At 37.3% G+C, this 25,750-nt stretch overlaps 1 protein-coding gene across 2 annotated transcripts in view; it reads right to left on the bottom strand.

The window, feature by feature from the left end:
• Positions 1-8,672: 8,672 nt before the first annotated feature.
• The window catches only part of runx2a (RUNX family transcription factor 2a), a gene marked incomplete at its 5' end in the record, with an annotated part of 67,298 nt that continues 50,220 nt past the window's right edge, over positions 8,673-25,750 (bottom strand). The window contains 3 exons of one of the 2 annotated variants that reach the window (XM_084393630.1): positions 8,673-9,475; positions 20,005-20,166; positions 22,666-22,842. In XM_084393630.1, the coding sequence (XP_084249756.1) occupies positions 8,979-9,475; positions 20,005-20,166; positions 22,666-22,842 (836 nt within the window). In that variant the 3' untranslated portion in view covers positions 8,673-8,978. The remainder of the gene's footprint in view (positions 9,476-20,004; positions 20,167-22,665; positions 22,843-25,750) is intronic. The other variant, XM_084393629.1, reaches the window with a different exon arrangement.

Genomic DNA, 25,750 nt, shown 5'->3' with positions numbered 1-25,750 from the left:
GATTAGATAATTGCATTAATGAGAAACTGAACAGGTGTTCCTAATAATCCTTTAGGCGAGTGTATATATATATATACTGTAGTTGGGGTGTAACGATACCCTCATGTCACGATTCGATACATATCATGATACTGAACTCACGATACAATATTATTGCAATACTCCAAGACATTTGGCAAAAGTTTAACAAAAAATGTAGTTGATTAAAATGCTAAATTTGATATTACATTGGAGTGTAAATTAATAGGATTGGACTTGGTGCTGGAAACCTAATGCACAGAACAATGGTGACACCAGAATAAAATTATTAGATATATAATACATTATTATAATGTACAATATACATTATTGCTGTATTGTTTTTTTTTTTTTTTTTTTTTTTCGTTGTTTAAGTTCTGGTTTTATTCATGCAAATTGATTCGGTAAACATCAATGTTACAAATTAAAATGCAATGAAATTATGTTCATTTTAGTAACATTCACGCCTTTTTTACAAGCCCGTGTAAAAAAACAATGAGATAATTGTATGTCATGTGACTTTATTTCTTATTTTAAACTTGTTCTCACATTTACCTGTTTTAGTTTTTACTCTGAGGTGGAAAACTGTATTACAACAAGAAACTGTAAGATCCATTTATCAGTATCCACTCTCGAGTTTTGTCTTAAAAAGGCCAGAGATGATTCCTTATTCTTAGATCTTCTCAGTGTTTGGCTTTTGCACTATCACGACTTATTTATTTGAACTCAAAACCATCAGGCAACATGCCAACCCACAAATGAAAACAGAATCAGAGAACTTTTATCAATTAGCCTTGATAAAGATGACAGAACATTGAGTACGATGTTCATTTTCAAAAGGAAACACACGTGTTTTGTCTTAAAACAATGTAATAGTGTCGAGCCCGCTCTAAGTAGCGCTAAATAAGCCCATTGAGTCGTTTCCTGGCTGAGGTGATCCAAACCAAACATTGATCCAAGCTGAACTCATGGATGTTTGCGTTCATTGATAGGGCCGTTTAAAGACCCTCAGTGCAGGTTTAGACAAACAGTTGGCATCGTGTTTGAACAGCTCACAGCATTAACCGATCCGTTTCATCTGACACATTAACGTGCATTAATCATCACATGCTGAATAATAGAGCATTTGTCTGTCTTGAAGTGTATGTTATGAAAGTCTTTGGCGGAAATTTAGAATATAGTCAGGAAAAGTGACAGGAAATCATATAAAATCTCATGGAGATTTGGAAGTACATATTCTGGCAAGATATGCACAGATAAGGCCCGTTCAACAAACTGACTCGAAGAAGTTTAAACATTGCTATGCTCTTCAAGTTAAAGTGCCATTGCACAATGCACCAGGGATGAAAACCTCTCGTGGATTATCTCAGATTTTCATCAGAGCTGTTCAGAAAGCCCTATTTGTTTTCAGCGTGTATGACGGGGAAGTGTAACGTAAAATGCAGACCAGCTATATCTTTCATCCTTTGCAAAGATTGAGTGCAAACTCATAGAACCCAGACAACCACAGTACAACCGTAGTCCGTTTTAGTGTCAGTTCAGTTAACTAATTAGGGCTAAATTTATAAATTTATAATATTTACATCAGTTCAATTCAGCTACAGTTAAATTCTGTTTGGTTCAGTGAAGTTAAGTTCAACAAAACTGTTGGCAAATGTCATTTCTTACTGAAGCAGATGTTCCATTGTGTTTTCATCGATTAAATTCACTTCAACACAGTTCAGTTATGGTGTGTTCATACTTGTAGATCAGTTTGCATGGTTATTTGGTGCGGACCAAAAAAAACAAACAAAAAAAACATTTAGTCCTGGTCCACTTAAAAGCATTCACACTGACTTTTTAACACCGAACCTAAAGAGGGAGGGATATGTTCACAATCTCATTGGTCGGTTTTTATGACGTATATTTCGTGACAGAACTTACCAATCTTCCAAAACAATGCTGTGTGCCGGGCTAACTGTGCCAAACTGTGATGGGCAGCATCGCAACTTTGACGAGAAAAAACAGGTATGCTTGAGCATTCTGTCCTTTTTAGGGTCGCATCTTGTGACATCTTGTCCCGTTTTGGTTCATTTGCATGTCTTTGCCGTGTTGTGTTCATATTTCATTCGAATTGCAACAGAGTTCGTTTGGAAGCGGAGCAAGTCCTGTCTTTTCAGGGGTCTCGGTCCGCTTGTTTGGTGCGCACCTGGGATCGGATGGGATGTTCATACTTGTCATGTTTGGTCCGATTAATTTGGTTCGATTGCTTGGTTGGTTTATTTGAAATAGTTTTTTTCTCGTCATAGTAGCGAATGTGCCCATAACAGTTCAGTACAGGCATCTCAGACAGCAACATAGTGTCGGCCCAGATCTGGCCCACATCTGGGCCGCGTGTGTACCAGAACTTGTTTGTGTGTGTGATGGAGGGATTCTTGACACTATTTTGACTCCTTTACACATTTTATAAGCTCTTCACGAGTTCTCAGCTGGTCAAAATACCATCATATGTCAGCTATGCCAACGCATTCTCATCCTAGAGCGTCATATACTGACACTTTTGACATTTCGTCTACATCCAACGCACATGGCACCCTTTAGTGTCAATATGACACGCACAGAGCTTTGTTCGGTTATGGGTAGGTTTAGGTCTGGGGTAGGGTTAGGGTTAGACCGCTAGGAGGCGCCTTCTGGCCCATATCTATCTGCGTCTCATATTGACGCTAAAGGGTGCCATGTGTGTTGGATGTAGACGAAATGTCAAAAGCGTCAGTATATGACGCCTTGGGATGAGATCGGGCTGGCTATGCTCATTCAATGAGTGCATTAAGCCCGGCACACAGCATAGTTTTGGATGTTCAAAATAGGCAATACGTCATAAAAGCCGACCAATCAGGTTGTGAACATATCCCTATGCCTTTAGGTTCTGTATCTTTTGGTTTGGGGATAAAAATGCTAATCTCAGAAACCTTATCGGCTTATCGGACCAGGACTAAATGTTTTTTTTTTTTGGTCCGGACCAAACGAACCAGGCGAACTGAACTACATGTGAACACAACCATTTAAATAAACCGCACTAACAGAGTTTGTTTTAATCAAACCAAACATGACAAGTGTGAACACAGCACACAGTTCAGTGAAGTTCAGTTCATTTTAGTAAACTGAAGGCTAAATGTAATTTCTTTCCTGTTTTATTTAGTTCAGCTATGTTAAGTTAAATTCAGTTTAAGTTAAGTTCAGTTAATTATAACTCAGCTAAGTTTAAATAAATTCAGTTCGGTTAAGCATGGTTCACAGTTCCAGTTTATTTCCCTTAGGTTTAATTCAGCTTAGTTCTATTTATTCAATTATTCAGCTCTATTTAGTTCAGCTCTCTGAGAGATAACATGAATGAAACATGCATTTTCTCTGAAGCTGCTTTGACAATTTATAGACCCTTTTCACCCCTCAAAGGGTCTATTGTGAAAAGCATTATACAAATAACTAATAATAATACCAAACAAATTTAGTTAAGTTAGTAATTTTTTACTGAAGCAGATGTTCAATGTTTTCATTTCCAGTCAGTTCAGCTATATGTGAAGTTCAGTTTTGTTCAGCTAAATTCAGTTCAGTTCATATGGTCAGTTCACTTCAACAAAACAGCTCATGGATAGCTGATTTTCTCTATTTTTATATATTTAGTTCATTTCAGCTATGTTCAGTTCAATTTGATTCAATTTCAAGTTCAATTAATTTCAAGTTTGTTTAAGACAATTTCAGTTTACCTCAGCTAAGTTTAGTTCCCTAAAATTTAATTAAAACATTCTGCTCAGTTCAATTCAATTCAGTATGGTTGAGTTGAGTTCAGCTCAGTTTAATTTAGTTCTGTGAAACTGCTGGCTGCTGAACAGCAATTTTAAATGTAACAGATTGCGAACATGTTGTATAGTGACTCAGATACAGGCGTTTAATGAAGTACTTCCTTGATGATTAGCTCTCGTTGGTCGAGGGGGTTTTCCATTGCAGCCATATAATACAGAGAACTGTCAAACCAGCAGTGCCTCGGGTTGTTTTTTAACTTTAGCGCAGTGAAAGAAGTTTTTCTTGCTCCCCTTGGTGCTTCCAACACAAGTTCAAGTTTTCTAGGAAGCACCTGCTCTCGTGTGTTTTTAATAAAGTCAATCATGATGGCAAGACTTTTTATTATTTAAAAGGGGTGGAAAGTAAATTTGCATTTATAACTTTTATGCACTTGTATAATATTTGGCTTTTAACTTTTTCATGCATAATGTCTCGAGATTAGGACACATTTGATGTATTCCTTCAAACTTCATAAATGCATAAAGCTTCAAAACTGCACATTTGTGTTTATCAAACTCTCCATTCCATTAACGAAATGGAAAAAAGAAGGAAAGCGACAAGTTGTAACAAAAAGCCATTTTTATTCTCGAAGACAAATGATACAATCATCAGAAACGCTCAAAAATCTCACAATATTTTTTACTGGATTGTTTGTCCCATACAAACAGGTTAAAGTTTCACAAACAGAACTGTTGAAACTGAAACATCTGTACAGTATGTGCAAGGAAGTCGTTTACAAACAAAGCATTGTGACGAATCAAAATAATGCATATTTCAATAGCATTGTGTTTCCAGGGTCCAGAAACGAAAATAACAAAGCGCAAAAAATATGTTGCAGAAGCATTTGGTTTTCTTCATATTTAAAATTGACCTTGCGTACTGGCAATATAAATGAAATTTGCAAATAGATATTCCATAGGAGAATCCCAAAAACTCTCTGAATGTCTGTGAAAATGACAAAACGTTTGTAAATGAAATCTCAATGCTTGTTTTAATATATAGAACAGATATAAATAGTCTTATGGAAGGAATCTCAGCTACTTGACCCAGAAGTTGTAAGACTCTTGCAAGGGTATACATAGAAAAAGGGTGAATGAAAAACATAGTAAAACGCCCAAAAGCATATCAATATTTTGGCCCTGTGACATGTTTGATTAAGACAGACCAATGTTGTTCTTGTGTTATCAGGCATGTTGAAGCAATTAAACATGGATTCATAAAAAGTTAACAGTGCAGAGGTTCTTTACATTAGCAGTTCCCTGCTTGCAGTTTTTGTAAACATTCTGTAAACATAAACGCTCTCCTCACTACCAGAAGACACCATGGTAAAGAAAAGGCAAACTCAAATAGTGGGGCAGTCAAGGACAGCAGTGTAAGTGAACTCAAAGAAATGCTGTTTAATACTGTACAGAACAAATAGCCGGGGGTGACAAACACATACAGGCTTGTTTTAAGCTCAGATTGGTTGTTTCTACAAATATGTATTTATTAAAAAGTATTTTGTAGTTAACATTGTACTGGATTTAATTGAAGCTGATTTATTGTGTCCAAACAGAAGAACATTTTCTTAATTGTCATAATGCAAAATTTTCTTCATGCAAAATATAACTTCTTGAGTAAAATATATATCCCAGACATTGATTGATGTTCTTTATATCTGGCATTTAGGCTTCATTTGTTTTTACATCCCTTTAAAAGAAGTGCTTTGTTCTACACAAAAATAGAAATAAAAAAGACAAGTGACATTTTGTTTCAGAAGGGCGCTGCCAGCAGCCTGTTAACTTACATTTGGACAAACATTTGATCAAGTACCACTTGTTGTTACATATACATTAATCATGAAAGATGCCAACTACAAAGTGTAAAGAAAAATCACATCATTACAAATAGAATCGTTTCAAAATTGGTAATGTGTTCTCGTCAGTGATAATCTTATCCCATCTCGTTATGGTTTGTTGACCAATAAATAAATTCCAGAAATTGAGATGATAAGCTTTTCCGGTAAATAATTACATTTGATTGTCTGTTCAGTATAATGTTTGCCGATCTCATCTCAAACAGTTCGTTTGCCAGCTATCAGAGATTTCCTTGTTTTCATGTGTTGTCTAAAATGCAAGTAATATTAAAGCATTTCGATTATATTGTACCTCAAGAACATTAGCACACAGCAGAGACATTTCAGAGTTTGATTGTTGTACAGTTTGCATAGTGTTTAACCAACCTACAAAGTGCAGTTAACCATCCAGTTATAGAAGAGAAGGCTGATGATTGTATTGATTATGATTTCATATCTGCACAGGGAAACCGATTGTTTTGCAAGTGCATGCGTGAGATTTTATCATGTCTGTATCTGAAGATGCAGAGATTTAGGCCACTGCTGCAAGAGTTTGGTCGTTCTTGTAGTCACCAAAAACATTAAATAAAAATTACATCTAAAATAAATTAACTTGCTAAACATTGGATACCAAAATAAAACAAGTGGAGAGTGCAGGACCTCTCGTAACATATCTTTGTACATTTATTGATTGTTTTTGTTATAGATGTTACTCAGATTTACTCAGTCTAGAACATTTCTGGATGCCTTAATGCTTGCTACTTCATGTCATTAATATGAAACATTTCAGACTGAGATATTATTCTGAGAAAAATCCACAAACATTTGTTTGTGGATATAATCTTACAATGAAATATCCTTCCTTCATTGCTTGCGTACCATTGGATTTTCTTTTTGGTTGCTTTACAATAATAACAATAATAATAACAAAACATTTAAATTACAAAACGAGTAAATATTTCATTAAGTTATTAATAGATGTCCCAAAAATAATATTCAAACATCTTAAATTTTGTCCCTCTAAACACATTGCATAATTTAAAGTCTGTATGGCTTATATTGCTTCTCAATCAGTACTGTTTGCTACCATTTCATACATAAATTAAAATAATCAGAGGGAATTTCAATAAGCTGACTTCTAACACGCATAAATAAAAAAAATTGCTTTCAGTGTTATGAAATGCTAAATTAGACCGAGTTAGTATAAAAATATTCTGAGCCAAAAGTGTGTATGCATTCCCATTGCAATGAAAGTTTACTCTAGGACAGGCAGAGGGATAGTTCATCCAAAAATGTATGTCCTGGCAACATTTACTCTTAAATATTGGTCTGTACTTTACACAAAGCTACTGAATGCCTTCAGGATAATTAGAATATATAGCGCAAAATCTGCCATTTTTTGGTGGTGAAAGCCCCATGATCAGCTGTCAAGCTTCAAAAACCACATTAAATAGGATTTTAGAGCTTTTTTTGGAGCTTTATGCTTTCATTGTGTTTAAATGTGCAGCATTAACATTGTGCTAAACATCTAATTTTGTGATCGTCAAAAGAAAGAATGTCAAAACTTTCCTAAATCAAGATATATTTACTTGAGAAGCAAAATGACATGATAATATAGTCTTATTGATCTGAGAAATTCATACAATTAAGTGACTGACCATAAAAACTGACCATATACCGATATATATTTCCCTCCTTATACCTATAGGTATAACAAGACTTTATACCTCAAGTAATTTAGCTTCTCAAGTAATGTATCTTTATTTACAGGGTTAGTTCACCCAAAAATGAAAAATGTCATAATTTACTCACCCTAATGTCGTTCCAAACCCGCAAGACTTTCGTTCATCTTCGGAACACAAATGAAGATCTTCTTGATGAAATCTGAGAGCTTTCTGACCCTCCATTGACCTCTCTGACGCTTCAAAAAGTTCATAAAGAGATTGTGAATCTAATCCAAATGAATTGAGCATGAGAAGAAACACGAGAATGAAACATTGGTTCTTACGGAAGCTCAAACGTGCTGCGTAACACAAGCATGAACCTCATTGGCTCTTACGGAAGCTCAAACGTGCTGCGTAACACGAGAATTAACCTCATTGGTTCTTGCAGAAGCTCAAACGTACTGTGTAACACCAGAATGAACCTCATTGGTTCTTGCAGAAGCTCAAACGTGCTGCGTAACACGAGAATGAACCTCATTGGTTCTTACAGAAGCTCAAACGTGCTGCGTAACACGAGAATGAACCTCATTGGCTCTTACAGAAGCTCAAACGTGCAGCGTAACACGAGAATGAACCTCATTGGCTCTTGCAGAAGCTCAAACGTGCTGCGTAACACGAGAATGAACCTCAATGGCTCTTACAGAAGCTCAAACGTGCTGCGTAACACGAGAATGAACCTCATTGGCTCTTACAGAAGCTCAAACGTGCTGCGTAAGATGAGAATGAACCTCATTGGTTCTTACAGAAGCTCAAACGTGCTGCGTAACACGAGAATGAACCTCATTGGCTCTTACAGAAGCTCAAACGTGCTGCGTAAGATGAGAATGAACCTCATTGGCTCTTACAGAAGCTCAAACGTGCTGCGTAAGATGAGAATGAACCTCATTGGTTCTTACAGAAGCTCAAACATGCTGCGTAACACTAGAATGAACTGTTGTGCGAGTTGATGAATGTTTATATGTGAATTAAAGGCTAAATTCAATCTGTTCAACATATAAAGCGATCGTGTCTCTTCTTGGAGTCACATTTGGACTAAACCGCTAAATTCATATGGATTAGTTTTACAATCTCTTTATTAACTCTTTGAAGGGACAAAGTAGTAGTTGCGCAGCTGACAACGGAGGGACAGGAATTTCATCAAAAAGATCATTAGTGTGAGTAATTAATGACAGGATTAAAAATGTTGGGTGAACAATCTCTTTAAGAACTTTGTATTATCTAAAGTTGTACTAAAAATCCATATAAAACGATATGAGGCAGTACATTTTCATTTTTTTGAGTAAACTATTCCTTTTAAATTCAGCGACCGGCGTTTGTTATATCACCGATAGCCGATGTGGAATGTCAGATGAATCAGACTAATGCCATAAATCGTCATCTGTATTAGAAAATCAAAACAACATCAGTGTAGTCATAAAATACACTGCAACCATTCAACAATGAGTACCAACGAGTTTGTGCTTCAAATCCGATCATGCCTAAATGCAACTATCTCTCGCACTCTGTCTTTAAGGCTAACAGTGCTGCGTTGAGGTCTCTATTGGACCCTATTGAGCCTATTGAGACGGTTCGACCAGGCCGTCTCAATAGGGTCGCCAAACGGACTCGTCCATCCTGCCGCTGGAGTTGAGCACGGTGGGCGAGCTGCTGTGACTGCCGTCCGCTTCGCCCCCGTCCGCCTGGTTGGGCAGGTTTGGGTTGATGAGGGAGCTGCCGGTGGACGCGCTAGTGCAAGGCGGAAGCATCCTGGAAGGGGACCGGTCTCCCCCCGGCACCATGGAGAACTGGTACGACCCGGACGAGGCGCCGTAGTAGAGATAGGGCGTGCTGCTGGTCTGGAAGGGCCCGCTCTGGTTCTGGGTGGAACCGGGGTACGGTGGAGGCAAGTAGGTGTGGTAGTGGGTGTTGGTGGAGATGCCCAAAGACATGCCGGAGGTGACCGGAGTGGGGGTGTACGTGAACGTCGTAGGATAGTGCATTCTGGGACTGGGGAAACGGCTTTCTGTGAGCGTGGACAGACCGGGAAACTGACGTTCAAACTGCCGAGGGTCGGCCGAGAACGGACTGAGATCCGACGTACCTGGTGGAGAGAAAAGAACAGTATTCAGTGACTTTTAATTCGGAAATTGTGTTCTCTCAGTGGGGTGCAAAAATCTAAATTTCCATTATATTCATTGTAGTGTGCTTTTTAACTTAATTTTACAAATTTATGTACCAGAAACAGTCAAACCAAAATTTATTCAGACACCTTCAACATTTCTCACATTATCACAGTTTATTCGCTATAGTTTAGAAAATGGTAATAAAATATGACAAGAACTCAGAGTCAAATCAGTTGATATTTCACTGGTTTTTGTGAAGTCAACTCACGAATGAATTACTGTAGGTCAAATATCTGTCAGCTGTTAAATTTAAGTATACAATTAGATAATACCAATTTTGGTCAACCAATTACCAAGCAATGCTTAATTTTCTTCAGTCTGTGGTGTAAAATTGTCGCATTAGCAATTAAAGAAAAAACACTTAAGCAAAACATGGTCAGGTCAAAGTGTCTGAATAATTTTTGGTCCCAAATTTTTATAAATTTTACTGTTAGTCCACCGTATGAAGAATTTTTGGGTATAATATGTCACATTTTATTTTGCTATCCTTACTTACATAAATGAACTTTGTCCTGCACCCACTAGTAAAAAATATCACAAATTATATCTGGTGTCTGACTCATTTTTGGTTTGACTGTAAATACTCTGATTATAAAAGTACAGTAAATAAAACAATTCATCAAAGTTTCCATAATTTTTATTATATTGTGCCTTTTAAAAAAACGATTTTACTCATCTGATTGTCACATAGGAAAAGTGCAGAATCTGAAATATTTTCTTCTTATTTCGTTTTATTTTTTTAATCCTAAAAAAAATCCAGATTGTTTATGTGATGTCAGACTTTTAGACTCCATTGCGTGTAGAAGTCATTTCTATTCGGTTTGGCAGTTCATGAAATAGATCAGTTCCAAAACGTATTCTCTAATTTCTTTCAGTCTCTGTGGGTCATTTTATACTTTTTCTTTTTTTTTTTTTCTTGTCTTTTTTTTTGTAGCTAAATGATTAATTCTGCTATGGGTAACTTTAACTCTTTTCAACTATTTAGTGTAAATTCATTAGCTCACCTTTGACATCCTATTTTAAGTATTCGTCTTTGTACCAGATAAATATCCTGATTACATAACAAATTATATACTTTTATATTTATAGATTTGTAAAGATATAGCCCCTTTAAATAGCATCAAAATAGTTAGCTTCTTTTTGTTTGTAGTTTGTATCAGACTATTTTGACTGTAACCACTTTGAAACTCAGGATTAAAGCTACTCATTATTTAAATTAGCTTCACCCACACCAATTTAGACTGAAATGAATAAAGGGACATTGTTAAAACAGACAGAAGAGGGCGCTGTCAAACTTAATTTACACACAACCCAAAGTAACTAGCCTAACACAAAACTCCCCTTCATAAACTGGATTTCTCCTTGCTTCAAACTGATGAAACAGTCAATAATTAATGGAAGTAATAATGAAGAGGCTTTCCCAAACAATTTGATTAGGGTGAAAACAACTTTGTCTTTGTTATTATAAATAACCAGATTCAGTGTTTGAGAAATGCTAAGGTATGAAAGTGTCATATCTTTGTAAAACGACTCTTCACAGAGCAAGAAAAAAGTTCACACAGTAAACCGTATTTAAGTACGGGAGTGAATCCCCTAAATCATTGTTCCGTGTGTACGGATGACGACTCCATCCTGAAATTGCAATTGACAAAAGCCACTTTAAGCAAATCCTCCAAGGTTAGCAAACAAAACGTAACTGCCCCTTGATGACATGAGCTTGATGACCTTTTTTTGCAGAACTACTTTATAGATGAAATTAACTAATTTAATCATTAATGATCTTTACAACAGAACTAAATCAACACTGAACTGACTTCAGCTTAACAATGACTATTTTCTTTTAGAGCTTCTGTACACCCGAAATGCATCATTTTCCTGTTATCACTGTAAAGCTGCTTTGAAACAACCTGTATTGTATAAAGCGCTGCATAAACTTGATAAACACAGGGAAGGATACCAGAGGCCTGGTAATGGATGTCAATGGAAGAGAGGCTTTTTCTACGCTGAATGAACTACTTTTGTGGGAAAACAGCTTACAATTTAATGAATCGACAACCTAATGGCTTATGTTTGCCATAAAGCATTAGGTTTGGATTGATACATTTTTAGAGCTTACATTGAAAAAACATTTTTTTTATATAAGAAGTCAAGGACAGTTTTCGCCCCAGGTAGGAGTCAGTTTACAGCACTTCTCATTCATTTCTCCCAATAATAAGTTAATATTACAGAAACCAAAGACTCAACACGTTCTGAGATTTTAAACCCTCTTCTACAGAAGCGCCGTGTTGTGTTTCTGTTAAAGTATAAAGTAAAATAAAGTCGCAATATTTTGGTCGGTTTCAATATAAATCATTTGGATTTATCTCAGTTTATTATGGGCTTGTTCTTGTTCACTGTTCAAGGCTCGTACCTCTTTCCATAAGATTTTTTTTCTTTTTTTTGCACAACACACACAGACACAGGTAAGTGTAGATATAGCCTACATCCCTGATGCAGATTTAAGTACGTCATTAACAGCTAGTTGTTCAGTTTTGTTCTTTTTGGGAGTTAATTTGGTTGTTCTAAACTGTGTCTGAACAGAACAGGACTAAACACTAAAAGGTGAACTGATTTGTAACTGCACATTTCGTACTGAATGGATTCTCTGAACAAGTGCTCAGTCTTTGGAACTGTAATCAAGGAAAAGACATAGTGACCAACAGACCAACATAACTGACCAACAGAAGAAACTGGCTCATCTTGTTTGTCAGGCTTTTAATAACCCTACATGAATTAAATGTTTAGTTGCAACCTGAATTACACAATGCTTGGGTTGATTCAAGGTCAAGGTGAAGACTAACGCTGCAAAAATGTCACCGGGCCATAACATATCAATATGCAAACTAGCTGTCAACCGGTGCTGACATGCTTCTGAAATGCTTTGAGTTTCACTGTTGGCTGTTTGTTTCTTCACTGAAGGTTGTCCAGGGGCTTGTATGTGAATGCGTCGTGTGCGCTCACGCTCACATGCACAAACACACGCATCCTCGCATTTATATGAATATCAAAGAGAAATGTCGGGATAAACTGGGAGCGCACATGGAAACGCTTAGAGGAAAAAACAGTTTCCACAGGATGCATAATGAGCAGTCTCAGATGTGGTGGCATGTCTGCGATTAGCCAAAGAGAAGGGCCGATCTTCTCTCTTAGAACCACAAGATGTTTTTAAATTATAAACCACTAATGGGCTGTGACTCCCAGAACCCCAGGAGAGAGAATCCCAGAGGAACATCTTATCATCTCCTCATCTCCACATCTGTCTATTTCTGCACTGTGGATTCATCATGATCTGCTTTTCAAATGGAGCCGCCTGCTAAATTAAAGGGTATAAATAAACAATCCTAAACTCCTCTCCTCTTTTCTTTCCACTCCATTTCCCCTTTCCTTTCCTTTCCTTTCCTTTCCTTTCCTTTCCTTTCCTTTCCTTTCCTTTCCTTTCCTTTCCTTTCCTTTCCTTTCCTTTCCTTTCCTTTCCCATTTCAATTTCCCCTTTTCTTACCTTTCTATATTCCATTTCTTTTCCCATTTCCCCTTTCCTTTTCACATTAAAATATTTTCCTTTGTTTGCCTTTTATTTCAAACAAACTAAAATATAAAGCTTTATATTTCACATTTGCATTCCCATTTCCTTTTAATTCCTTTACTTAAAACAATCCAAAATATTTTCCTTTCGATTTCCCCTTTCCCATTTTCCGTTTCCCTTTTTTCCATTTACTTCAAACAAACCCCAAAAAAGTTTCCATTTCCCATTTCCTGAACTTTCCAATTTCAGTCTTTCCTTTCCTTTCCTTTCCTTTCCTTTCCTTTCCTTTCCTTTCCTTTCCTTTCCTTTCCCTTCCTTTCCTTTCCTTTCCTTTCCTTTCCTTTCCTTTCCTTTCCTTTCCTTTCCTTTCCTTTCCTTTCCTTTCCTTTCCTTTCCTTTCCTTTCCCATTTCAGCTTCCCCTTTTCTTACCTTTCTATTTTCCATTTCTTTTACCATTTCCCCTTTCCTTCACACATTAAAATATTTTCATTTGTTTCCCTTTTTCTTTGCTTTATTTCAAACAAACTAAAATATAATATTCCAATATCAGTTTTTTTTCCTTTACTTCAAAAAGCAAACCGAAATCCTTTCCTTTCCTTTCCTTTCCTTTCCTTTCCTTTCCTTTCCTTTCCTTTCCTTTCCTTTCCTTTCCTTTCCTTTCCTTTCCTTTCCTTTCCCATTTCAAACAAACCAAGATATTTTCCTTTCATTTTCCTCTACAAAAGTCTTTTTACCAAAATCTTTTTCTTTCCGTTTCTCCTTGTCTTTCCTGTTATTTCCCCTTTCCCATTTCCCCTTTTCATTCCCATTTCCATTCTAATTTTCTTTCCGTCAAACACTCTCTCATCTAATCTAATCTCATCTCTCCTCTCAGCGTGTTGCTGAGGTAAAGTACTCTATTATGGCGATAAATCCAGCGGCGTCTTTCGCGTCAGAGGATCTGCCGGATTAGGAGCGGTCGCATGTCCTTTATGAGTGACAGGTCGGCAAACTTTATAGAACATGTGTGGCCAATTATGAGCAGATTGCCTCTCCACATTATCAACTCTTGACATTTCAAACCAAACAAAAAAGACACTTCAGGCAGACAGTGCAGAAGAGAGGAGACCCGAGTCACTTTTCCAAAACAATGACAGAAATTCACATATACAACCTTCAATCACCATTAAAGTCCCTCTTCGCTGCAGACATTCACGAGAATGAACCCATTATGCTATCAGCTCTTGCCAGACCCTTTTTGGCTAAACTTAATACAACATCAATCATTTTGTATTACAGGGATGGTGTGGTCTAGCTGAAGCTCAAGGCTGGTAACCAAGAGGACCATGTGGGTTCAAACTGTGAACTATCACCAGTGAGATCTTCTGACCTATGACCTCAGGTTGCTTCAGGGTTGCTTTGAGAAGACACATTAAGGGGCCGTTCACACAGAACGAGTTTTTCCACTTTTCCACTTTTCCATTGTTTTTCTATGTAAACGCGCTAGACGTGTACAACCGTTACACTCGCGTCTTGTGTCTTTAGCAGCGTCTCGCACATGCCACGGCATACTAAAAACGCAGAGCTCAAGTTAAAATCTGGGGCCGGTTGCAAAAACTGCTTAGACTAGTCTTAAAAGTTAGTCATTAAGTTAGATCCTAACTTAAGTTACATAAAAGGTAGATTGTTCTAATTTGAATGGGAAAAGTAAGACTGATTACCTAACTAACTGCTAGTTGGTCAAACTAGTTCTTAAAGGGGCATTCCACCCATTTGAACATTGTTTTTTATTTAAAGTGGGTCATATATGTAGTCGAAATGTAAAATAAATTTTGAATTTGGTGCCTTCGTGACCGAGGAAAGACAAAAAATAACTTCAGGACGCATTTGTATGAAAGACAACAACTCCCACAATGCACCCCATTGCACAGCTCCGCAAGCCACTCCCACTAATCCAGAAAGCGCATATCTGCCTATAAGAGAAATCACTCTTCCGTCTACAAGGCTAGCTACCACCAGAGCTTGAAATTCATTTCACATTCACACAAAATGTCTAGTTAGTTGGCGAACTCATTACTCCTCGTTTGTATTTCTTTCGAAAAGGTGAATTATTGCATGGTACCTGGATGTTCAGTCAGAACATATGCGGTGCGAAACTAGAAAAGTTCTCAACACAAACGTCCGTGTCCTCGTCTGATTCAGAGATTTCGTCCAGGAGAAATTGTCATCGTTGAAATTCTTTGCTGCAGACGGACTCTATCTCTGTATTCGTAGTTGCATCTTACAGTCTATGAGTTGCATAGAGAGATCACCGGCGCCACCAGTCCGCCCTAACCCGAGCCAGTCCGGGCTCCTCGTCCGCGGCAGGCAGGTCTTCTGCCTCGGCTGCTCTTCGCTATAATGCGGCTTGTAAAGGTAGCCACAAACACCTGATTCAAGCATCAGACTTCCGAAATCCTCTTCTTCTATATCATATTGAGCACTCTCCTACGCTATTGTCATAACTTTACATCTGTCTCCACAGCGCCTGTTAGCTTAGCTTCAAACAAGATGGATGGATTCAGTTTCAGAGAGTAAAGTCCCACCCACTGATCTGTAATAGGTCTGTAGCGTGAGCGGGTCCCGCCCCCTGGGAAAGATGAGGAACTAGTGCTTGTAGTCTCAACAGAAATCCCCCCCTCTTACACTTCCTCCTACAATTACGCAAAATGACGATTTTTGCGTCATTGTAGGAGGAAGTGTAAAAGGTAAATAACGGATCTCTCCCGTCTCAGGGGAAAATGAGAGAGTGTTGCACGACCATTCAATTGTATGACTGGGTTTCTAACAATGCAAAGCTTAATGCAAATGGGTGGAGTGTCCCTTTAAGACACGGTCTTAACATAGTGGCTAAGTTTATGCAATTGGCCCCAGATTTAAAAATCCTGTCTCGAGACCTTGTGGTTTTTTCCCCATTCCACGGCCATTCGCGTTTTTCAAAGCAAAAGCTTGTTCTGTGTGAACGAGCCCTAAGAAGCCACTAACAAAAAATGTATTATAGTATTTTGTTTGTTTTTGCACATACAATACTGTTCAGAAGTTTACGGTCAATTTTTTAAAAAGAAATTAATTCTTTAATTTAGCAAGGATGCATTAAATTGATCAAAAGTAACAATATAATGTTAAAAAAGATTTCCATTTGAGATAAATACTGTTCTTTTGAACTTTCTATCCATCAAAGATTCCTGAAAAAAAGTATCGGCTTCCACAGAAAATATGAAACTGTTCTCAACATAATATTCATAATAATCAGAAATGTTTCTTAAGCAGCAAATCCGCATATTAGAATGATTTCTGAAGGATCATGTGACACTGAAGACTGGAGTAATGATGCTGAAAATTCAGCTTTGCATCACAGGAATAAATTATTTTTAAAACATATATTCGAATAGAAAACAGATATTTTAAATGTTAATAATATTTCACAATATTACTGTTTTTACTGTATTTTTGATTCAATAAATTCAACCTTGGTGAGCAATAGAGACATCTTTCTAAATACTTTTATATTCAGATGCTTTTATCTAAAGCCACTTTCTTTTTTAATCAAGGTATATATTTGATCTGTAAATGCATTCTGTCTGTGTCATTACATATTTCAAAGTACTGTACTTTTAAATCACCCTCCTTAAACATACTTTCACAACTGGGGAATATCAAAGTTCTTTACGGTCCTCCAGTGTCCTGTGATCCCAATCTGATAATTCATCGCTCTCTGTGTAATATTATTCATGCCTTCATCGGCGTCCTTATCAGTCACCAGTTCTCTCTGTCTGAAAGGTGTAACACGAGCCCACGATAGAGAAGAATAGCCACGCAGAGCAGCTGCAGAGGGTGCGATGCGTTCGGGACGTGTCTTCTCCAAGCTGAGCCATTCAGCGGCACTCAGAGGAAGAATAGGGGGCGTTAGGACCAAGAGGTGCGTGTGTCTCTTTGAGGAAAGAACAAAGGCCGACATCTCCAAGATGAAAGCCGGGTGAAATCTAAACTAATCAAACCCAACGAGGCAGCTGGCCGGGGTTCAAAAAGCAGCCACACCAAGAAGTCATTTAAACTTTCACATTCGCTTCAGGCTCAAAGAAATCAGTTAGGGTGGGGAGCCAAAAGAAAAAAAAGAGTTCAAAAACCAACCTGGCTTAGAGTCAAACAGGTGTATTAAAGAAAACGTCCACGCTGTGTGTTTGTTTCAAAATGAACCCCCAAAGGGTGGGTGGACCACAATCTGGTGCCTATTTCATTAATAAAGGCACAGTCACAGCAAACTCTTCCAAAGGTTTGGACAAGGTTTGGAAAGTTATGAGCTCACACGTATTGAAATGCAATTTTAAAACAATGAAATGTGATTTTTTTGTCCTTCCTAGATCATTTTAACTCTCTGGTGCTCTTCGCGTGGCGGTCAAAAATGACAGAATTATATATTTTTTTTAGAAATTGGACTATATTTTAGTTTGATAATGTTTTTATTTAATATTTTGTATTTTTAGGGGATTTTATGGTACTACATTATATTTATAATCCATTTGATTCATGCGTAGACCTGAAAATAAAATTTCCAACTTAAACTGTCGTAAATCTTGAATGTTTTAAAGCACAGACTTAAGTTTGATCTCTTTTTAAAGACAGCACTTGGCAAATTATTTCCAAGTCAAAGCCATAAATCTAAACAAGTTGTGTTCCAAATTTGAGCTTGATATCTCAAAAAAATTTGCTTTCAGTAAGATTTTGTTTGGCCGCAGTACCAAAAGATTTCACTAGATGGAATTCGTCATTTTTGACCTCGAGGAGCACAAGTGTGACTATTTTTTTCAGGACCATTTAACCTTTTTGAATCATGTCGATGATTTTTTTGTGTGTTCACTTAGAAAGTGCCAAAACATTTACCAAGTTTCGTACCATTCCGATGAAGTAAAAAATAATAATAATAAAAAACGTAAAATCTTTCGGTCAAAAATGACTGAAGAGCACCATAATCCTGAAAAAGCATTTCACTGCAGGATCATTTACAGTGATCTAGTGAGGCCAAGTTATTGAACTTATGACATACACTTTCCCTGCATTCATATAAATTTGAACCTAAAATCCCAAAGTCCATGGACACATTATGTATACACGCTTACCTTTTGAGTTCCATGAGTCAGAAACTCTTGTTCCTTTTAAAGGCATTTCAAAAGGGAGTTGAGTTCAAAGACTCCATTGGAGAGGACGGGGGTTAGAGGAGATATTCTTTCAAATGCTCTCTATTTTTAAAGGTGCTATTGCTTGGAAGACATTTGCCCACAGGCGACGTAACAACCGCTTACAAAGCAGAAAGTTAACCTGGAAAAATGCTTTGATTTGACTTCAGTGGAGAAAGAAGCGAATGAGTGTTTGGACAAATGTTCACGGCTAACACGATCAGCTGAGAAAGTAAATACAGACACATTGAGACACTATTTCCCACATTTCTCAAATGAGAGGTTGGCTGAGAAAGTGATAAGGCCCTCAGGAGAATTTTATTTTTCCGAGGGTGCTCTTTAATGGCTCAGTTATGATTCATGTAGCGTCAACAAGTGAAACGCCATTTCACTTCACTACTTCTGTAATATGACGTGTATCTGTGTGAAACAGGATATTCGATGCTAAAAAAAGGTAGGGTTGGGGCTTGTTTTTAACTGATAAAATCTCTAGCTGATTGGGTAATAAAAATGAGTCTATATAATATTGATGTTCGCAGGTACAGGCTGAAAAACTACATTTTGAATTTAAATATCAATTTGGACTCAAATGTTTGTCATACAATACCTTTATAAGGAACAAAAATAGACTCTCTTATAATACCCTAAGAGTATATATAAAGAGAGCTATAAAGTATGGAAGCCTGTTCCCACCACAGAATAAAACATTTTAAAAGATAATTGCGACTTTTTATCTCACAATTGCGAGATATAAAGTCAGAATTGCATGATATAAAGTCACAATTGCGTGTTATAAAGTTGGATTTGCGAGATATAAACATAAACTCGCAATTCTGACTTTATAACACGCAATTGCGAGTTTATATCATGCAATTCTGACATATTTTCTCAAAATTATGAGATATAAAAAATCGCAATTGCGAGTTATATAGTCCAATTGTAAGGAAAAAAACGGACTCACAATTCTGACATTATAACACGCAATTGCGACTTTATATCATGCAATTCTGACTTTATATCTCCCAATTGCGTGTTATAAAGTCAGAATTGCGAGATATAAACATGCAATTCTGAATTCTCAGAATTGCGAGTTTATTTCTCGCAATTGCGAGTTTATATCATCAATTCTGACTTTATAACACAATTGCGGCTTTATATGGCGCAATTCTGACTTTATAATACACTATTGTGACTTTATATCATCAATTCTGACTTTATAACACGCATTGCGACTTTATATCATCAATTCTGACTTTATAACACACAATTGTGAGTTTATATCATCAATTCTGACTTTATAACACACAATTGCAACTTTATATCACTCAATTCTGACTTTATAACACAATTGCGGCTTTATATCACGCAATTCAGAGATAAAAAGTCAGAATTGCGAGATAAAAAGTCGTAATTACATTTTTTTTTTTTTTTTTAGGCTAAAACAAGCTTCCATAATAAAGTCTATGCCAAACAGCTCAGATTATTTGATCTTGTTGAGAAATGCTTGAGTTTATAGCTGACTTTGACAGGCTTTGGCATCTGAGCACAGTTTGAGACATTGTTGAGATCTGTTCTGAAATTCAGGTGGAAACTTAAGCAGATGTCTCCATTTGTTCTGCTGTTAATCTCGCTGCCGTCTAAAAGAAACAGTTGAGATAATGAAGGTCTTATTAGTGATTTATGTTTGTGTACCTGAGAGGCGTCTTGGCACGTCGCTGATTGTGGGCAGGCCCGTGGCGCGGGTGGAGGACAGCGGGGTGGTGGAGTGGATGGAGGGAGATGTCATTTGGCTCAGGTAAGGAGTGTACGGCTGCTCGTAGGACCAGGGCGGAGAGGATTGTGCCTGCCGCGGATCTGTGAAGATGATAAATGAGACGACACCAGTCAGAGACAGAGCCACGATCTGCACGCAAAAGCATCAAAAATGCTTTTTTGTGTGAGTGTGATTTCTATGGCTGTCGATTTAATGCTTTCATTTAATTAATTAGCTCAGGGGAAAAATAACGTTAAAATTATGCTTTTAACGCACCCAGGACCATCAGACAGTTGATTGGTGACAACCATGAAGCAGGCCAACAACTCATGCACCTGCATATTTATATCATGATATAGTTAAGCAATATCACACAAGTAACAAGTGTGTGATATTTTTCGTCCTGAGTAGAACAAGTTCAAATGTCATATTGATTTTATACAACAGTTCAATAAATAAGAAGTTAATATTGTGTCATATTTTAGACACAATATTGTCTACTTTTGCATATTTTTGACAACGAAAATATTAAAGCCAGAGCAGAACTTTTGTGAGTCTCCGAGCAACACACAACAGTGCTTCCTTTCTGAATGAATCCGCGGTTTGAGCGAATCAATCGGGTGAACCAATGATTCAATGGCCCATTCATTTCTCAAACGGTAGGCTGTATCCTATGAAGGCGGCATCTCGGCCACCACGTCATCAAACGTCGCTGAAGGCCGTCACAGTTTGAAGGATCCTTGGAAGGCAGCCTTCGTTTCGGGTCCTTCATTCAGCTCATTTTGAAGGATGCATCGGATGTATCCTTCGCGGCTTTAAATCGCCCACAATCCTTTGCACATATTCCAATTCACGAAAATAAACTGACGGAAAATTAGTCGGCACTGAGCTTGTCTGAGTTGATGATGAAATGTAAGACAAAATAATGTTTTCAGACATGAAAGAAAAGATGCTATCTTTTGTTTTGCTATAAATTAATCGCTAACGCTAAACTGAGAATAATGTAAGCCACTGGGAGACGCCGACGGATGTCATTCACTGTATTGCATTAATAAAAAGTAAGTATATAAAGATTTGTAAAACAAAGTATTTTTCCAAAATGAAGGTATCCCCCGCGGGGATGGGAACATGTGTGACGTAGTATATATATATATATATATATATATATATATATATACTGCTTTGAATTATTTCATTATTAATTTAATTAATCAATTCATAATTAATTATTAATACATTTTATTATATATTATTTTTTATACAATAATGTAGTATAATATGACATATTCACCATTCAAAACAATTGAAATTACATACATATTATTTAGATTATAATGTAATTTTACTGCATATTTTTATTGACTTTAATGTTTTATATATAATTTAATTTACATATATTTTGGGGTAACTAGGACATGTTTTTGAGGTTCACCCTTAGAAGAGTCCTTCTTTATGAGCCACATTTAAAAAGACTCATTGTGCACACAAACTGGGTGACCTTTCTTTTTATAACAATATGAAGACCAAGCCCGAGCTGACTAGTATAAAAGGCCATGGTATGTAAATAGCTTAATCACATTCAGAGCCAAGAACAGTTTCCTGTTTGCTTTCTACAGTATTCTAGTAAACACAGCGTCTGCTCCGACAGGAGTGGGACTGGAGACCATCCAAGAGAATGGCAAACATTATGCAAACTCTAAAGCTGAGCGCATATGTGAAATAAAAAATAAAAAAATACCCCAAGCTCCAATATGCCAAAAGTGAAGCAGGAACTAATGAAAATATTTGGACAAATGTAATGGAATTAAAGCAATAGTTCACCCAAAAAAGAAAACCTGTCATTATTTACTCACTCTAATGTCGTTCCAAACCCGTAAGCTGTTATTTTTTCCGTGGAACAAAAAAAAAAAAAAAAAAAAGAAAAGAAGAGGAATCTTCATTAATCTTCGCCAGAACCTGTTGTGTGTGATTTGAGACCTACAACGGAGGGGAAGATTTAAAATTGGGTCTGTTCCTCACTTAAAACTGTCATATGATTTCTGAAGCCTTGAAATATGTTGTAAATATCATTCTTTTATGCTGCTTTGTTGTTGTCTGGCCAAGAGAAGCATGAAAATTCGTCAAAACATCTTTTGTGTTCCACGGAAGAAAGAAACTCGGGTTTTGGGATGACATGAGGGTGAGTAAATAATGACTTTTCGTTTCTGGGTGAACTATCCCTTTAAGGTGATGTAAGCAGCCAATCCCAAACAAAGATAATGCCTCGTTCCAGTAAAAGTAGACAAAGGGATCTGAGACTGTCAGGCCTGGCACGTCCATCAGTATCTCCCTGTTTAAATCTGATTCACTCTGAAAACAACTGTATGACATTTCTATTTCTTGCATCATGTAGCTTGTCTCTCACCCACTCTCTTTTTATCTCTGCAGGCTTATCTTCGGCAAATGCCTTGAATAAACCTACCTGTTCTCCAAATACAGATGTTTGTACAGTACACAAACCAAGCGACTCGCCATTAAAGATCACGCCAGAGGAAGGCCGGCGGCCAGACAGACTAAAATATCTGCGTTAAAGGGAAAGGAAAATGCCTGGGCCGGTTTACCTGAGATCTGAGTTTGCCCCTGTGGATTGAAGGAGTTCGGCGTGGCGTTGAGAGACGACCGGGGACTCTGGGTTTGCACGGCAACTCTCATGGTGGTCTGGCGTAAACGCTCTAACTCGCTCAGGCGCTCGGAGAACAGCGGCGGTTTTGGGGGGTCTTCCATTTTCTGTCTGTGTCCTACCGAACAATATCAGACAGAAATTGCAGTTAATACACCTACTGCTCGATTCTGACCAACTTTAAAGGGATGTTTCGCCCAAGAATGAAAAGCCTATCATCATTTACACACCCTCGTGTCGGTCCAAACCTGGATGGTTTTCTTTTTTTTTTCAAGAAACTCAAAAAGAGATGTTATGCAAAATGTTCACGCTGCTCTTATATACAGTGAAAGTGAATGGGGATGAAGCATTAAAAAACACTGTAAAACTACTGTAAAACTAGTCCATGCTCCACATTTAAAGTCTTTTTGAAGTGATATGAGCGTTTTGTGTGACGGACAGATATAAACTCAAATAAAAACATACATTTTGGATACAAATCTATCTTATGGCTTCAGAACACTTGCAGTTAAGCAAAAAAGTGGTACTTTTATGGTTTCTTTGGTTCATTGTATGGAAAAGAGCAAGTTTGTAGATTCTCCAAAATCTGAAGTGAGTATCTGAGTGAATAAATGATGACAGAACTATCATTTTGGAGCAAATTTCACTTTTAAAGGGATAGTTCACCAAATTTTGAACATTCTGTTATCATTTACTCACCCTCATGTTGTTGCAAACCTATATTTTTTCTATTTTTATACAATGAAAGTGAATGAGGATGCACCATAAGCACCGTAAAAGTACTGTAAAACTAGTTCATGCTTTTGAAGTCATACAATAGTTTTGTGTGACGAACAGATGCAAATGAACCAATGAGATTACAGAGCTCAAATAAGAACAAACATTTTGTATTATTGAGTATTTTTATGATAGTTTTATGGTGTTTGATCACTGTTTACTTTCATTGTATGGAAAAATGAAGTTTAAAGATTCTCCAAAATGTCTAGGAATGGCATTAGGATGAATAAATGTTATATTATTATGCTTATGTTATATATATTAAGTCTTTGAAGAGTTGCAAATGAGCCATTGAGATTTCAGAAGTCAAATAACAGCTTAAATTTCGAACATAAAGCAATCGTATGGCTTCGTATCTGTGGTACTTTTATCAGTTTTGTACACTGTTTACATTCATTGTCTGAAAAAGATCAGTTTGTGGATTACCCAAAATATATTAAAATGACAAAGAGAATAAATTATGACAGGACCGTCATTTTTGGGTGAACTACACTCTTAAAGGGACAGTTCACCAAATAATGAACATTCAGTCATCATCTACACAACCTCAAATTGGTGAAACCTGATAGATTTGTGAGAGGAACAGACCAAAAATTCATTAGAAATCAATATTTACTCTTCTGTCCTTTGAAGTGTAAGTGAGATCTGAGATCTACAGCCGAAGGCAAGATTAAAATTGTATTGTATGACATCAGAAAACATGACATAAAGCACACAGGTTGAATAAAAAAACATTATTATGCTTTTATCATAAATATTATGGTACATCCATAGAAAAAAATGTTCAGAACGACATAAGGGTGAGTAAATGTTTCACATTTGGGTTGACTGTCCTTTAATGGAAAACCAACAATTAAACTTCATTATTTACCAAACAACACAGCAAAAGAAATGTGCAGATCAGTGTGTGGGTCAGATGCATCGGTGATCTCTGCATCTCTAATCACAGAGATCTCATTTTTCACAATAGCGACCAGCACACAAAAGGAGGGGAAGTAAATCGGCTTTCTACCTGCCCGTACATGTTGTTGTTTTACACCGTGGCATCCATCCAAAAGAATTCACAGTCAAATTACAAAACTGCTTTATTTCCCTATTATACCTATCATGCTTGAAAGTATGTCTGTGAGTCACGACAAAAGAATGACCTGCCAATGTTTATTCATTCATTTCCCATAAAAGAGGACAGACTCAATCCTCTATCCTGCAATAAAGAGTACGAGTCACGCCATGCCCCCACGTCCACCCCCTTCCCGGCTCGGACCGATCACACATGAACCACCCTTTCCGGTCCGTACCGAGCTCAACATCCCTACTAATTTCATTGGAACCTCACTGTTGTGTCAATACCTGAGATGAATATGTGTTAAAGAGGGACTTTGTGAGTCCTTTTTTCCGTGCTTGTCTGTCTAGCCCTGGTTGGTTGCCCTGAATAGCTTGTAAAGTAAATATCGCACAGAAGAAAAGAGCAACTCCTGCAAAAGCTTGGCTGCTGTCCAGTTGGTTCGAGACAGAGCTACCTCCGATCTCGCAAAACCTGATTGTGCTCTGGAGTTCAGTTGAGCAAACACAGCTCCTCATTCACAGGCCAATGTTAGCTGCACTCAAGAGCACTTTGCGTCGGGAGCGTGATTAATTCCCTGAAAGTATTCCCTCTCACTACGCTATAAAAGAAACAATCAATAAAAGGGAACCGGTTTCATTTAGTTTAAGGGGCCGACATGAATCTGGCCTCTGTGTGTGTGTGTGTGTGTGTGTGTGTGTGTGTGTGTGTGTGTGTGTGTGCATGAAGGTGAGCTGCTCGCACATTATTTATGTTATTATGAGTGACCAAATCTGCCAATATTTTCCCCAAATTAAAATGTACGAGAGATATGAAGGCGCAGTTTCACAGACAAGGCTTATGGTGCTTTTCCACTGCATGGTACGTCTCGGTACGGCTCACTTAAATAGTACCACCTCGGTTGAGGTACCGATACTAAAATGTGACATGTAAACATTGCAGATCACTGATTGGTCAGAGAGAATCGTCACTACCAGCGTCATTGGATTTGCGACACGACACACCAAACCCAAACAAGCAAACTTTTTCGTCTTGAATTTTTTGTTTCATTGGCAACACTATCAATGCCAAAATAAATCTGCAGCAGTCAGGTGGGACAATTAGAGCTCTTTAAGTTGTTCATCATTATTGTAATGTTATGTGCTTTGAGACATGAGGTAATTCTTTAAATTAACATTTTAAAGTC

Source organism: Rutilus rutilus, assembly GCF_951802725.1.
Source record: "Rutilus rutilus genome assembly, chromosome: 21".
NCBI classification, from domain to species: Eukaryota; Metazoa; Chordata; class Actinopteri; order Cypriniformes; family Leuciscidae; genus Rutilus; species Rutilus rutilus.
Note: the sequence above shows the minus strand (reverse complement) of the source record. Positions and strands in the feature narration are given on the sequence as shown.